General features: G+C 40.9%; 3 protein-coding genes across 5 annotated transcripts; 1 reads left to right on the forward strand and 2 right to left on the reverse strand.

The window, feature by feature from the left end:
• Positions 1–842: 842 nt before the first annotated feature.
• cracdla (cracd like a) lies at positions 843–8,336 on the reverse strand. 2 transcript variants are annotated; one of them, XM_070837603.1, is made up of 11 exons: positions 8,071–8,336; positions 6,689–6,748; positions 6,297–6,441; positions 6,043–6,178; positions 5,793–5,954; positions 4,584–4,832; positions 4,144–4,491; positions 3,357–3,999; positions 2,135–3,051; positions 1,387–1,495; positions 843–1,294 (listed from the first exon to the last, which is right to left on the reverse strand). In XM_070837603.1, exons 2-11 carry the CDS (start codon positions 6,735–6,737, stop codon positions 1,098–1,100), a joined length of 2,955 nt encoding a protein of 984 aa, XP_070693704.1. In that variant the 5' UTR covers positions 6,738–6,748; positions 8,071–8,336; the 3' UTR covers positions 843–1,097. The 2 variants fall into 2 exon arrangements, with proteins under 2 accessions (XP_070693704.1, XP_070693703.1); XM_070837602.1 differs by having other exon boundaries at positions 3,357–4,491; positions 8,071–8,335.
• A 2,285-nt stretch (positions 8,337–10,621) lies between these two features.
• On the reverse strand, positions 10,622–13,276 carry mitd1 (MIT, microtubule interacting and transport, domain containing 1). Its single transcript, XM_070838364.1, has 7 exons — positions 13,067–13,276; positions 12,875–12,976; positions 12,392–12,528; positions 11,637–11,723; positions 11,429–11,541; positions 11,272–11,332; positions 10,622–11,149 (listed from the first exon to the last, which is right to left on the reverse strand). Exons 1-7 carry the CDS (start codon positions 13,209–13,211, stop codon positions 11,054–11,056), a joined length of 741 nt encoding a protein of 246 aa, XP_070694465.1. The 5' UTR covers positions 13,212–13,276; the 3' UTR covers positions 10,622–11,053.
• A 271-nt stretch (positions 13,277–13,547) lies between these two features.
• Positions 13,548–16,141, forward strand: mrpl30 (mitochondrial ribosomal protein L30). Of its 2 annotated transcripts, XM_070838359.1 has the most exons (6): positions 13,561–13,587; positions 13,731–13,809; positions 14,549–14,620; positions 15,022–15,168; positions 15,412–15,485; positions 15,640–16,141. In XM_070838359.1, exons 2-6 carry the CDS (start codon positions 13,768–13,770, stop codon positions 15,770–15,772), a joined length of 468 nt encoding a protein of 155 aa, XP_070694460.1. In that variant the 5' UTR covers positions 13,561–13,587; positions 13,731–13,767; the 3' UTR covers positions 15,773–16,141. The 2 variants fall into 2 exon arrangements, with proteins under 2 accessions (XP_070694459.1, XP_070694460.1); XM_070838358.1 differs by having other exon boundaries at positions 13,548–13,809.
• The last annotated feature ends 129 nt before the right edge of the window (positions 16,142–16,270 follow it).

A 16,270-nucleotide genomic window follows, 5' to 3' on the forward strand; every position in this document is an offset into this window, starting at 1 on the left:
GTTCATGGATTGCTAGTTTAAGCAGCGTTTACTAACCTGAGGGTCAAGACCTGCCAACAAGCTAAAAAATAAATCTGAGGGGTTACAAACAGACTAAAGGGAAAATAAAATACATATTACATAATTTGCTCAAACGTATGTCTTTCCATCAGACCCATGACAAGGGGCCCCATGTTATAATTTATTGTAGGGGATCACTTGGCAGCACTGGAATAAACTATCCAGCAGTATGTAAAGTAGTAAAATTATCTCCAACTTGACCAGCTGAGACATTAACATACAGGACTTTTATTTTCCAAGCATGTAGTTGCAGCAGTGGACCAAGTGCTTCAACAGGTTTTAGGTCATTAACATGGTGTTTTTGTGTGATTATGCACCCAACCAATTAAGTATGGGGAACATGCATTTAATACGTATGCAGTGTACACAACCACTTAAGGAGCGTTTACAGTTTCAGCCAAGATGACCAGTGGCCTCACGCTCGTTTTTTCACTGTGATGATGTACAGGTCGGGACAGTCTCCACCTCTTGATGTATGCCAAATTATTGAGCATGAAGACGTCCCATTAAGTTTAACGCATGGGGAACAGCTGGGACTCCAGACGTCCTCGCAGCACATCAGTTTTATGTACTCTCAACTTCTTCAACTTGAAGAAATGCTGCAGTTATATTAGGACTTTTGGTCTCATACCACAGCCACTGTTTATTGCCTCCTAAAAAAATTGTTAAAAAAATAAAAACATTTTTATGTTGTTAGGGGAATATGAAGCCAGTTACTTTGTTTTTTTATTGATCTGTTTAACATCTTCTTAGCCATCTTGAAATAAGGCAAAAAAAAAATGTAACATTAGAAATTTTATTATTTAACATGAGCTGTTAACAGCAGTGACATGCTGAATCACACATGTTGAAGTGCTTATGGTAGAGAGGGATTATAATGAACTTTCTGTCTTTCTCTACCTGTCCTCCTCTCAATATAACATGAACACTTTATAAAAAAATTCAATATATAAACTCAACAGGGTTGAATCAACACCTTTCTGACGGGCCCAACTAAAGTTCAGCTGAACAATTTATCAGCAGGGCTGTTTTCTCTCTCAGTCCATGGACTTATCACTCCATGCCATTGACTTTCTTTTCGCCAGTTCCATCCAGGATGGCTGGCCGCTGTCAGAAATGGACTGCAGCGCTGACGGCATTGTAGGTGACGACGAGGGCAATGAAGATGACGCCGCGTTTTTCCTCAACCATTTGTCATCTCCAGGCCTCTCTGGAACTTTGGTGGGGCTCGACTCTGAAAGAAAAAACATTGTCATGTTGCTGCACATGGAAATGCAAATGTAGTATTTCTTCGGTCACAGTTGTAATTAATGTGTTTGAACACACCCGCAGGTTTTAGTCCTTGTCTTCCCTCTAATTTTGCATCTCTGCTTAGAGGCGTTGTTTTGGCCGAGGCAGGGGATTCACCTTCTGTTTGAGCTTTCTTCAACTCCACCTGTGAAAGACTGAGTTGGATCATCTGCTCATAAACATTGTCAGTCTAAAGATAAATTGTATCTGTTAATATTCTACATTTCTTTAGTTGTCATCAAATCCCTTGAAAAGACCAAACCTACTAACAAGAACTTCTCTGGCCAAATCCTGATGTAGCTCCATAGACCTCCATTGTTGGGCAAAAAGTATTAAAAACACATCAGTGAGCAACAACGTTGTCCTGGCTGTCATATTCCTCCATTTGGATGAACATAGGCACTATATTTTATTTTGAGTTAACCACAAACACAACACCCTAGAGCATTAAGTCTGTGACTGAAAACAACCCTCCACAAATGCACTATTTACTTCTGTTTGAGTCACATTTGTTACAAGCTACAGTCGTCAGCTGAGCCCTTTTAAGGCATGAAATAATATTGGTGGCTCGATACATCCTCAGAAGGAACAAATGAACTTGATGCTAGTGCGTTAGACAGGGAAGGGAAGACCGTATTGAGAGACATTCTAATGCACTCTTGGTTTTTGACCTTTCATGGGATTTGTTGACAATGAGAACAACATAGCATACTGCAGCCTTAATCTTTCATTGATTTGCAATCATACACAGTATGAAAGACAGTTGCTAAGAAGTACCACAAACCTCCTTGGTTCCAGGCAGAGTGGTCCATTCTGCCCGTTTCTCCAAAAAAGCAGCCTTCTCGCTTACTGTTACTCTCGCCGTGCGTCTTCCTGACAGTGATGCACCCTCTTTTTCCTGCACGGTGGCTTCTTTCTCCCCTCTTCCTGTAGGTGGTGAGGTGGTAGAAACTGAAGTTGTGGATTTGAGCTGGCTGGCCGGGTGAAGACTGCGATTGGTCCAGGGAGGTTGTTGCTGGCCGGAGGAAAGGTTAGACTGCGTGACACTCCCTTGTGAACACTGAGATGAGGTCCTTGTTTGTGTAGAGGATTGCAAGGGCGACTGGGCTGTTAGAGGGTTGGTCTGTACGGCTGGATGAGATGCAGACTGTGAGACAGATTGAGTTGTATTTGGGTGTGACTGAGGTTCATTGATTTGCTTTGATGTTTGTGGTTCTCTTGAGATATTTGACTGAACAGGAGATGTTGTCGATATCTTCTGTTGCACTGCCACTAGTGATGGTTTGACAGGCTGTGCTTGACTTCTACCTTGTATTGTTTCTGCTTTGACTGCATTACTTGATGCTTGATTTGCAGCTTCTACTGGTGTTGTACCTTGTTGTGTTACAGTATGTGTGTGCATTTGTGCCCCAGTCAGTGTCTCTGGAATATTCGTCGTCTGCGCTTGTGCTTTTGGTCGAGCCGCTGTCTGCACGCCTGTAAAATCTCTGGGAAACCTGCTGGTAAAAAGCTGTTGGAGGCTTCTGGTCTTTTCCATCGCCAAGGTCATCCAGGACATCTCAGATGAGGCCGTTTGCGGGGCAGGCTGGGGCTGCTGAGACGGTGCGTGGGCAGTTTCAACTTCTTTGTGGTTCGAGGAGGCTGTCTGGACTTCTGTTTGCATGATGTGTGGATCGTCGGTCGATGGCAAGGTTTGCTTAACTGGAAGGGAGAGGCCAGATGGGGTTGGATTTAAAGAGTCACACAATTCAGTTATACATACCAGCAAGGTTAAAGTTGACCTGATTGGTATTTGAATAGGTACAAAGGTCCCTTGTAATCAGTAAAAATCTTATCACTCTAGAGTGATTATTTACTTTGAAAATTACAGTGTGCATCTCTGTAATGTTTAACCCTAAAAAAGATAGCAGCACACTCAGTGTGGAGTAGATTTTTTTTTAATTCAAAAGTGCACTTGAGATTAAATATCTATGTGGTGAAATTAATATGATTTCTCCGAGACTCACCTGCCAGTTGGGGGTCTCCAGTAAACAGTTTTTTAGACGCGTAGCTGCCATTATCATTTATTTCCTGTCCTTTTTGTTTGTCGCATTGCTCCTCACACACTGGTGGCTTTGAGTTATGGTTAGAAGAGGCGTCCGTCCAAAATCTCATTGACTGAGATGTAGAACGCAGTTTAATACCAAACGCTGTCTTTCCTTGTTCCTGCTCAACCTCCTGAGCTTCCTCGGCCTCTTCCACCACCTCTTGGCCACTCTCCACCTCCTCCACCTCGACAGAGCCTGTGTCTGTGGTTACATTTTTAGATGGCATTACTGATTCCACCTTTTTGAGGCTGTCTCTCCTTTCCCATGGTAGAACTGAGCTTTTATGTATAGCTCCCTCTTGTCTGAGTCTTCCCATAGTAAAGGATCCCCCTCTTGGCTGTAAGTCTCTCAGTTCTTCCTTTTCCCTCATGCTTGAAAAAGGTTTGTCCTCTGTTCCCGACATTGTCTTCGGCCTGGCTTCAGTCTGTTCAAGCACTCCCACAAAACTGCCTGATCGGGGTCTTTCTCCATCTTGTTTTTTGGCAGTGGTGATGGGGAAATGGAAGGATCCTGAGGCGGGTCTCTTTATTTCACGTGTGCTTTCGGTCTCACCTTGAACCTGCTGGTGAACAGAGGAAGACCTCGATGCTACCACAGAGCCAAAAGTAGCGTTGAGCTGGTTGGTCACTCCAGCCTTGTTTAGAGTATTTTTCTTGTCATGGGACATGACTTGTATCTCAAACCCATCCTCCCTTTTGTCCTTCACTTCTGATTGTATAAAGGAGGAGTGCGGCCGTTCACTGGACATTGCATCCGCTGGTCTGTGAGGCTTAACTCTAAGCACCTGGGAGGGTACAGAGGGCACTTTCTCAGGAAGAGCTTTGTCCTGTTGGGAATGCGTTAAGCCGGGTGCTTTGGATGCTGCCTCTGATGTGATTGGTGCCACCTCTGTGGATTTCAAACGAAGATGCTGAGATGTAATAGGAATGATGGCTTCTTCTTGTTCTGTTTCCAATGCCACCTCCTCTTGAGTACTGAGCCACTGCTCTTCTTCTCTTACAAACTCCTGGTGGTCGATGTTGTTTAGTGTGTGTAAATGAGACCAAGATTCAACCTGTGAAAAAGGAGACAGAAAGAAGGTAAGGGAAGTGCATGAGGTGTGTTGTGTGTGTTTGTCCCCACAAACAACACGTAAGGTTCACTCACTGCAGAGAGTCTCTTCTTGGAGCTAGCCCTCTGGTTTCTGGGCTTGACAGACATCCGGTGACGTGCAGCAGATGTATCCAGGCAGGGGGTGAACTGGGCTGGAGAGCTGAAGTCCAGTGGGGCCTCAACAATAGAAGAATTAGAGGGGGCAGAAAGAGGCAAAGGATAGGATGGAGTTGGGGGCACAGATTTGGTAGGTGCAGGTTTTGGAATGGGTGAGAGAGGACGAGACAATGGCAGGGATGTGGTCTGAAAAGAAAGAAAAATCATAATATAACATTGCATATACAAGCTGATCATGAAGACACTTTTCTCAGAGTAAACAAATTCCCTGAAAGTGTTAAAACCAACAATGAATGGATCCTAATAACATTTCCTGTGTACCCAAAATCTGATAGTTTATTCCACTGGATTGGATTCCAATCCAACATACATGGTCTGAGCCGAGAGTACTCACTAGTGGACAGTAATCTGTACCCAACAAATATTCACTATTAAGTAAATTTTGCCAAAACTGCAGGGCCTAGCTGTTTAGGGATTACTGTTCCTTAAAAAAAAAAAAAAAAAAAAAAAGATAGAAAGGAAAAAGAAAAAAAAACTGTATTTGTGAACTATTTTTTCGAGATTTACACCTTAAGTAGGGATAAATGAGCTTTCTTGGGGCAATGAGAAAAATGAAGATTATCACCAGCCTTATCCTTCACCATTACCTTAAACTAAAGTAAATCCTAATGTTAGACTTGAACCCGTAAGAAGTTGGGATTGTCAAAATCTCCACAATTTAGAAGAATTCCCCCCTTGCAGAGTGTTGGGGTTGGACTTAATTACAGACATGAAGAACAGAAATGAACACAAAGAAACACACATTCATAGTATTGCACCTACTGCACTGCTAAGCAGACATAAATAAGATGTTTATATCAATTTTGATGAACACTGAGAGGAGGCTACTTGTTCCCCTTCTTCACTTCCTGTCCCTCATAAACTAAAGAGGCTATAGCTCTTATTGACACTGTGGCATTTGGATGGATATGAACCAAGATAGTTGGTGAAAAGTCAAGCAAATGTATTGAGGCTTTGCATCTTGGAACTAAATCCACTCAGGAGGAAATTCTCAAACTGAGCCCTCAAATACTACTAAATTGAACTTGAATTGATCAAATAAGCAGATAACTGACCATGTATCACTTCAGTGGGATAATAAATCACCTTGCTGAGGACTCCCTGGGTTGTGACCTCTCCTCCTGTGATCTCAGACGGGCTACTGGGAAGACCGTCATCCTCGGAGTGGCTTTCCAGATCCTCTGGTCGCCTGATTGGCAGAACCAGAGGTGGCGGCCCCAGATGAAACTTCTGCTGCTGAAGCTTCATCTATGATACCAGAGTACAGGTGTTTTCAAAAGAACTACATCGGTAAAGGCCCACGTCTCAACAAAATGCCCAAAATGAAAGGCCATACCTGCAGAGCTTTAATCTTGCTGTGAACATTTTCCTGGGATAAGACCCTGGCCGGTTCAACGTCTGTCAGGACCTGATCGGCCAGAAAGATGCTGTCATGGGACAATGCCCGTGATCCCATCATCCCCTGGGAGCATCTGTGGTAGTAGGAGGGAGGGCAGAGTAGAGGGGTGACAGCAGAGACCAAATATCAGAACAGAAATGGAGCTGTAAAGCAAACATTTACACACAATTTACTATCACATGGACACTCACACCAAATCTTCATCTGATCCAAGTCCCTCTCCTGCCGCGATGTCACTGGCTGACTGGCTGAGTTTGGCGTTTTCTTCTCCACCTGCTCTCTTACTCCTCCCAAAGAGACGAGTTTTCAGAGACTTGAGCTTGGACTTTTTACGTCCTAACAGAGATTGAGATGGAAACGGATCCAGGTCACAGCAGCTCGCACACACACACCCGCACAGGCCTCACATAATCTCCCCTCTAGACCATCTATGTGCTCTGATCTTTTCTAATTGTTGCATCAGGTGTATGTCAGCATGTGTTGTCCATGTGTCAAGTCCTTTATTTTGATTGCTTTTTGTCAAAAACATGCTTTCTCCTCACCATAACCCTCTTATGTGAAACTGCATAACAGATAATCTCACCTGGAATGTCCTCAGTGCTTTCTTCTGTATCTCTAGAGAAAGTCTCCATTGGAGTGACCTCTGAAAGAAGTGCAGAACAGACGATAGAACAGTGTGCAAAGAAAGGCTCCAATAATGACAAGCAATTGTCACAACAAAGACCCAGGCGCACAGTTTTCAGACGCTGTTGTCACATGCCGGAGATCGTCTAACGTAGTGTGATTACGCCCGTGGTGTGTTGTTGTCTGTTCTGTGGCAGACACAGAGATGTACTTCATGAACTCATGTGATCACCTGGAGATGTGACACTGGACTTGAGGTTCAAAGGTTTATTGGCTTTATCGGGAAGGGCACAACGCTCTACTGTAGCTAGGTGGGGTGTGCTGAGAAAAGTCTGTCTTTATGATCAACACAAAGAAACAAAGAAACTTTTACTAGAAGATCATATACTGTAGAAACACAATAAATGCAATGTCACCTTATCATGTAGAACAACCTTATCATGTAGGTTACAGAGCAAGTATTTGGATTTCTAATATAATGTTGCACACTAGTAGGAGGTTACATAAATATGCCGTCACAAATGAGTGCAGCCTGGATAAAGTATCATGTTTTGCGAACAAAGCACAAGCTAAAATCTTGCTCTCAGGCAGCTTTACTTATGCAACACTTGACCAGCAAACATCCGGATCGGGTTGATGTGTTACTGGATGATTCAGTGCAGGGTGCTTGTTTCCTTTATTCTACTTTATTTTGTACACTGCACTGTTGCTAGTGTTTGCTGCTTTAAATATTCATACAGTTTTCTGTAAATCACATAGTTTTCTCTGTGTAGTCTAGGAAATGTTCCATGATCCTTTGCTGCTTGGGTGCCTGATAAGACAAGATGTGTCAAGTTAAACATGCAAAGTCCATACAGCACCTGTCATATCACCCAGCCTCTTCTGACAATACAAGCACACCTTATTGAGAAGGATATAAGTGTAACGATAACCAAGGACACTCCAAAGGTTATATGCTATTTCATGTTAGATTAACATTAACATTTGGACCTCTTGCTCTACAAATAGATTTCAGTGGATTTACCACCACAGCCCTGAACAAATTTGAAGTGCTCATGAATCAGGCCATACCTCAGAGTTTTGTCATCCAATGAGCCAAGCTATAGCCCCAACAGAAACAGGATAATCCCGAGGATTATTGACATTGCAGATGGATCCTTGTAAGATTTCACAGCACCATAATCCACAACAACAGCTTAATCACAAACTTCCCACTCCAGGTACTGCAGCACAAAATTCATGTGACATTTACAGGGAAAGTCCTCCTCCTCCTCAGTATTTCACATTGTGTTAAAACAAACCCTTTCTCACAGCGTACAGTGCAAAAATGAATTAACTTACCCAGTGTCGAATACCGGCCCCTTGCACCTGCTTCTCTTTCTCCTCTTTGTCCTGCTTTCAACACTGCGTTGTCTCAGCTGTGTCACTAATGTCCTAATGTTTAAACCTCAGGCTTGTGCCGTCCACATCTGCGGATGGAGGGACATGCAGAGGGAAGTGGAAGGAGAGTGAAAAACAGGCAAGGAGAAAGAGAAGGAGAGAGAGAGAGAAAGGACACTCCATGACAGGGTAAGCAAATGTACAAAGAGAAAAGAGGACAGAAGAGAATGAGAGAGAGAGAGCGAGAGAGAGAGAGAGAGAGAGAGAGATACTCTATTACATTAGTGGCACACTGTGGCCCTCTGCGCTAAGCTCCTTATAAAACGCTAACCTGATTTTAGGCCCAGAAATGAGAGTAGAGGGAAAAAAAAATAAAGCTCCAGTTGGAAAGAGGACAGGCACGCAGGAATTACGGCTCATAGAACTGTTTACACATTACACTGGGTAGCTTACACCACTGGAGGGGAGTCTATGTGTGTGTGTGTGTATGTGTGTGAATGTGTGTCTAAGAAAGTTAAAAATTAAGTTAAGAAAAAAAAACACCAACCTGCAAATACCTACATCCTAGGCTATCCTAGTTTAGATGCACCAGACGTCGGAATTAAAATAAAGTTGTAGAGAGATGTGTGTATTTTTATAAATACATTATAATACAATACATTTTATAAATGCATGGATTGTATATTTAGAAGTCACCCAGCACATCAAGTTGGCTTTTGTATCCAATATGTGGACACGTAGTTGCTCATTTTCATCAAACACTCTTTCCAGTAGGGTGTCCTGGGGGCCTAGTGGCTGACGTGTTTATCATACAACTGACGATCATACAACATCACTGTTTTGATTCCAGCGAAGGGACCTTTGTTGCATGTTTCTCTATATCTCCACTGTACACTGTCTTATAAAGTCATTTATTGTTTTTTAAAAGAGCTTAAATTTTAAAAAATGAATAAAAAGGGACTGATAAACTGATAAAAGAGACAAAAATAACTCCCATACATGTTTTAAAAATCAATAAAATCATCCTTGTGTGAATCCAGTGAATCCAACTTTTTGCTCATTCCCACAGGATAGTATTCAGAGATGGGAGCACTATCTAGGCCAGTGGGCTACAATCAGCGAGAGGGAGGGCAGCAGGTAGTGGGAAACCAATCTTTGCATTCAAATTTTTGCGTTTGGGTCTGCGGCTGCACAGCTACTCTGATGAGGCTCAATCATCACACAAATCTTTATCTCTTCCAACAGAATACAAACCCAGACGGTGACATCTGGATTACATGCAAACAGCCACATGCGTCATGTTAACAGGCCACACTGATTGAACAGTCTGGGGTATGATTTTTTCTAATTCCCCCATTCAAGGATTTATTGTCTGTAATGTACACATAAGGGATGATATGTGTGCAAGCTTATCTTATCTTATAATGTGATTAGAGCTCATGTGCTCTCCCGTAGGAAAGCTGTCTGTACATATTGAAATATACTGCATGTTTACAGCACTCACTGCTTCTTACACTGCAACCTTTGTCCTCTCTGCTCAAGGAAAACATAGATACCAATGATGTGTTACAGTTACAATCATCTCTGGCTCGTGTGGTTTCCTGATGGATTATAATTTCTTCCTCCCAGAGCCCAGATGAGGACTGTGCATATCAAGATTAAGGCCGATAGATAATCCGATCATGGCGCTGCGGGTTACCATTCATTCAAACAAACAGTTTCCCATGAAAATTTAATGAGGAAGATATTTTTCCCATGATAGTTTTTTTTTAAAGGGGAAATATTTTTGACATTTAATTTTCATTGGGCTCATATTTGACTCCAATATCTGAAAACCCTGAGCAAGTGAAATACACCAAATCACTGATACCACCTGATTTTTCACACAGTCAAATATACAGAGCTTTAGGTTCACAACATGAGAGATAAAACATTTTTCAATAATTTAGATTAATTCATTTAATTTACATTTAAATAGAACCATTTACTTGATGTCATTGTGCCTTTCATAAGGAGTCCATCAGTCATGTTAAATGGTATTATATATACTAAACAAACCAATAGATCAACTATCCAGGCAGCTTTAACCTTTTACAATCTCTGTGTGTACAACCAGCAGAAGTAGACACTGCCAGGATAAAAAAAAAAGTTTTTATTAGCAGGCAAATAAATGGACATTGAGTTTGGATTCTTTTGTAAATTAAATATAGTGGTTTGAAAAGAATAAATAGATAACTACACACCACTGTGTACCACAAATCAAATTAACTATTTCAATTTAATAATCTGCTGCAATTTGCATGGTAGCTATATGTACACCAAGTTTACGAAATCAGCCTTTACTGGGTTAAATAGAGCTTACAGTTACTAACCCTGTAAGATGCCTTTTTATTATATTTTTATATGTGTTCATTTATTTTGAATTGTATATTTCAAATGTGAGACACGCTGGACACGCTAGTTCAAATGAAATAATAAAAACCCAGTGACATATAATATTATAAAAGTTCTTTTAATAAATTTTAAAAATGTTTGAATGTATTTTTTCCACCAGATGGTGGTGTGACACCCTAAAATGCATCTTCCCTGTAGACAATCCTAAACCACCCGTTTATAGAAGTGTTAAAAAGTTCATAGAAAAGAACCCTTACACGTAAAGACAGATGAAAACAGAAGAAGAAAAAGACATAAACCACACATAAGACTGATGAAATGTAGAATTCATCATATAACACAGTTATTTCAAATTTAACACATGAAGTGTAACAAAAAGCAAAAAACAAAAACCTCTGATAAAAAATTACGCAGCTGTTATAAAATCGATCACATGCACATGTATGTTAAGGCCAAACAGCAGACATGTCTGTGTGCATTTTGAGGGCAGGTAGGTTAATTAAGTCACTTGCAATGGGGGAAAAAAAAGGGAATTTAAGCTTCATGAATCTCATAGTGTTTTTGTGTGTTTGGTGTGAAAAATGTCTACGTTGGTCTCTTGGCACTGCCTGAAGTCATAGTCACAGTATCCAATAGAGAATCGTCCCTGGAAGATAAAGTGAACACAGAACTCAGTAATGTTGATTTCTAGACATTCAGCACCGTAGTTATACAACAGCAGAGATAGAACAAGATTATTATTGTTGAGTGTTAAGTACAAGGCCTCACCTTGGGTCTCTTGAAGTAATCCAGTCCTCTTCCTATCTTGATGATCCAACCATTGTCAAACCTGAAAAAAAAGACACTTTTAATTTTAAATTACTGGAAGCTAATTTTAGGCTAAACAGTAAGCTGTTTGTCCTTCAGGTGTCCGCTGCAGCCGTACCTGATCTCCCTGTCATGTATAGTGGAGGAGAACTGCAGGTCCAGAGTCACTCCCTGAGCACCGACACTCTCTTTCAGCTCGGCCAGAGCGCTGCTCTGTTGGCCGCCATCCGCCTGCAGGACAGGACGCACAGCAGTGAAACAACAGAAGTGAACTGAAACCAAGCAGAGGTGCTACATAGTGTGACCTCATCGGTTAAATAACTTACTTCGTCCTGTGAAGTGAGCAGATGGATCTTTTTCACCTTGCAGGACGCTTTTAGCAGCATCTCACAGAACCGCAGGAAGTTGTACAACTGTAGTGGAGAGAGAAGGGGGAAGGAGTTTGTTTGACATGTTTTATGTTGAGATTAAAATTAAGTGTTAAACTATAAACATCAATACAAAGGGTACAGAGTGGTATGCGCATTGTAAAAAAAGAAAATTAAAAATTTCAGGCAACAAACTTTAAGTTTTACACTTCAAGTTTTTGATTCATGCTTGTTCGTCTGACTGATTCTTAGTTACAATTCTGATAATCGTTATATCATTTAAGTTTCTTGTGGTTCCAGCTTTTCAAATATTGAGATTGGCTGCGTTTCTGTAAATGTAATATTATTTTTAATATTGTTCAGACAAAGAATTTGAAGGCCTCACTTTTATTACCTGATGAAACATAAATTGAGAACGTGCACCATTTAAGCACCATATTGGCTAAAATAATGATGGTCTTAAAAGTGTAATTTTTACACAGTAGCCCCATAACCTCAAAAAACAGTATGATAATGAAGAGCACTCTTGTCATGTCACTTGATAGTGTGCTTCAGTGGTTGTATGTTCACATTCACCCTCACAAAGTTACAGTCAATCAAAGTGCCATCTGCCATATATTAATCAAGTAACAGAAAAGATAACTGATAGACTGATTGCTAATTTAAAAAAAGCAGACAATACAATAAAGCACTGATGAAAACAAAGATCTTGCCTGGTGGGTGTGCCGGATGTATGGGTCTTGTACCCAGACCTCTGTGAGCAAACTGCTGATGTATGGTTTAAACAGAGTGTCATAGCTGTAACCAGTAGCATCCTCTGCTATTCTTATCTGCTCATGGTATTTCCCATCTGACAGGAGAGGAAACACAGAAAGAGACGAGAAATAGAAGTTAGAGGTGGAACCTTTACTCACTCAACGTTACTCATTTAACAGCTACAGCACTCTACTCTACACTACTGGACTTTAGATGGTACAGTCTCTTGCAGTTCCTTAAAGGCATCAGGGTCTCAACTCTTTTAACAACAGCTGTCAGCAAGCAAACATATATTGTAGACTTAGTTAACTTATTTATTTCAGGTGTCTTTTACTGCTGTTTATTACAGTTCTCAGTCTCAGTTTGGTTAGGTTTAGGAAAAGCCTAAACCTGGAGCCCCATCCATCCTTGGCAGGGGCAGTTGTTTTAGTGTTAATTACCTTCCTTCACCTGGTTCACATGAGCTTTGATTTGCTCTGCTCTGTCCATGTAGTCCTTGATCTTGCCCCTGTAGCGCCCCTTCTTTGAGTCATCTTTCACAGCTGCAGGCAGGAGAAAGGAAACAAGAATAACTTATGGTTCGTGTCTTTATCATGCTGCCTCTGCTGTGTGTATGTGTGAGGGAGGGACACCTTTCAGCACGTCCATCAGCAGCTGGATGCCCTCCTGGTAGCAGACCAGGGACTCCTGGAAGCGGCCGCTCTGGTCCAGCTCCACGGCCCGCTTCAGGACGGAGATGGCGGATGTCTCCATCCCTGACACGTGGTTTTGTGTCATTTTACTGTCTAGCCTTCGTCTTTTTAGAGCTTCTAGAAAATCAACAGGGTGGTCATGCCTATCTACAAGTCAGGAAATCAGGGAGTGCGCCACAAAAATAATTCCCGGGGAGACCTATTGGTGGAAAAAATGTCCACGAACGAAACTCATATAGCTAAATTAACTAAATCATTATTATTTACTACTATTACTAAATATTTTGATCTCATCTTATTGGGTTCAAATAGTACATTATAAATGTCAAAATAAATTAAAAAATAACTATAGGAACCTTGTTCAGGGAACGTTTGTCACATCGGTGTAGTTTCAATGTAACTCCAGGACACTTCCGGTGGACGCATTCATGGAGGAGACATAGCCGTCCTGAATAAAGCTTGTGTGATATTAGAGCTCTTTAAATTAAAAGTTGTGTCTGTAAACTTATCTGAATATGATGTGAATGCAGTTACATTTTTGTTTTTTTTCCCCAACAACGTTTATCTACGTTTGACTTCCGCGTCTATCCGCTGGTTAGCAGAGCTGTCGGTAACCTTGGCGATTAACGGGAAAATAAAACATGTCTGGTGTTTGTCGCAGTTTGGGCTCTTTTTCAGTCAAGGTAAGAACAACACAGTTATTCTACTTTTAAATATGAACATTTCGGTGTCGACACTGTGAGAGCATTTTGTATTTAAGCAAGAGTTTACCCACCTTTCTTTGTCTTGAAATAAACTGATTTTATTTGGGTTTTTACTAAAAATCAACACACCAGGTGATGTCACGATTTATTTGTGTTGTTCGATATATTTTCCAACTCTACCGGGAAAAACGCTTACAATATAATGCTGAAAGTTCAAACCCTAGTGAAGATCTTGGCTTGCAAAAGTTAATATAACAAATAATATATCAATTAATTATTGATAACTTGTGCCATTCTTTAAGGTAATTAAATTATAAATTGAGGACACTGCATGGATAACTTCTGTCTCTATTTTTATCGTGTCTTAAAAATATAATTGTAATATAAAGAGAAACTTTTTTGGGGGGAAAAAAGAAAAGAAATGCTAAAATAACATTATGTCTGTTTCTGTAAACCAGAAAATTCCACCCGACAAATTGATCACATTGTTACAGAAATTGTAAAAATAGCTGCCCAGTTCACTGATTTAAAACACTGTGGAATAAGCCAAGAAATAGTAAAGTGAAAGGTAAAGTTTTAAAGTACTAAACATGGCTCAACCCTACAGATCACTGTACTTGTGTGCTACACCAATATAAGAAACCTGATCTGTTTTTTTGCTGAAGCTATATTACCAGGCTTTGCTTTTAATGTATGTGGTCACTGCTTGTGTTCACAGATCCTAACAGAGACGTCACACTGGTTTGTACCTGCACGCAGCAAATTTGCCAAAGCAAGAGTCCCAACAGAGGTAAGAATCAAACAAAAGCCCCGGGTTCGCTCTGTGTCATTTAGTTGAACATCATCTTGAAAATTTTCAAATTCAGCACATTTGTTAAGGCATTCATAACACTTGAGTACAATGTTAACTAATGAGAACCTTTTTATTACCTAAACTTTTGGCCCTCTCTGTGTCAAAGTCTACTTTTAATACCTTAATGATATTAGTCGATGTTGTGCTCTCATGGTTTATATTAATGAATTAGTTAGGGTAGTTTTCCAGTAGGGTCCAGAGTCTATAAACTGTGCACAGAGGGCAGGAGGAGTGAGGGGCTCCCTAACACCTAACAGATTAACCCGGCCATGGTAATAATGATGCTTCCTTTATGAATGAAGTATTACATCAGCTCATTAGCTTTGTTGTCTTCACAGATTTTTGCCGAGAAATCAGAAGAACATGAGAAATACGGGGGTGATCCAGACCAGCCTCATAAACTGCACATAGTCACACGAGTCAAAAGTGTGATGCGAAGGCCGCACTGGGAGAAAGAGATGGTGAAGCACCTGGGGCTTCAAAAGGTACGGCTTCTTCTTCTTCTTCTTCTTTAATGTTAAATGATAAAAACATTTAAAAACAAAGAGGAAAAATTAAGGACATGTTTTGAAGAACACAAGAGAGGAGTAGAGAAGCTAAACTGATTGTCTGTGATTGCAGAAATAGCATCTTTCCTCTACAGAGGCACCGAGAACATTTTATTACTGCATTTTCTTGAGGCAAAATTCGGTTGCACTGACTCTGTTCTCTCTTTGTCTTGTATTTAGGCACATGTACCTGTGATTCACAAAAATACACCTGCAGTCAATAGCCAGTTGAAATTTGTCAAGCACCTTGTGAGGTAAGAGTAATGTACTTTTAATGTAGTAATGTTTTTTTTTTTTAAAAACAGTCAGTGTCTATTAAAGCTATTTGTCCGGTCACTGAAGGGGCATTTAAAGAGACGGTTTGTATCACTTCCTGTCCCTCTGTCGTCTCTTTCCTGGTTCATTCAGGATCCAGCCGCTGAGGACTCCCTGTGGACTCCCTGCTGAACAGGACATGGCTGACACCTACATTAACAGCAAAGGAGAGCTGATTGTTCGTCGCCTCCTCCAACCTGTAGCCCCCAAGGCTATCGAACCTTAGCGCCGTTTCCAACTGCATCCATTAATCCCGTGCTCCATAGCTCCCTGCTCGGACTCCACTACACTGAGAAAATGCAGTGGCATAAGACGGGCTTGAGTTAATAACAGTTGCTGTCATCAAGCCCCATTACAAGTCCCTCAGCACACCAGGGGCCTGTCTCATGGAGCAGGAACATCAGCAGCACCAGTTTATCTGAATACTTTTACTGAAGGAAAACTGCCTGTGTTCCAGGTTTGAATGGACTCTGGGTTCAAGTTAAAGTTATCCAAGCAAGTTGGTAATGTGTTCTACATGACAATTTAGTGACAGATTCCTTATTAAACATGACCTATAACAGCTCAACATAAATTAAAGACCTTTTGAAATGAACCTTGTATACTTGTTTGTTTTATGGAGACAAGTTCTCTCCCCTTCTCTGTTGAGTCAAACAACCAGAAGCAGCTGTTAGACATTATTTCAGAAGCCAATTTAAAGACCATACACACCTATGGTCCACTC

Source organism: Pempheris klunzingeri, chromosome 10, assembly GCF_042242105.1.
Source record: "Pempheris klunzingeri isolate RE-2024b chromosome 10, fPemKlu1.hap1, whole genome shotgun sequence".
Classification (NCBI taxonomy): domain Eukaryota; kingdom Metazoa; phylum Chordata; class Actinopteri; order Acropomatiformes; family Pempheridae; genus Pempheris; species Pempheris klunzingeri.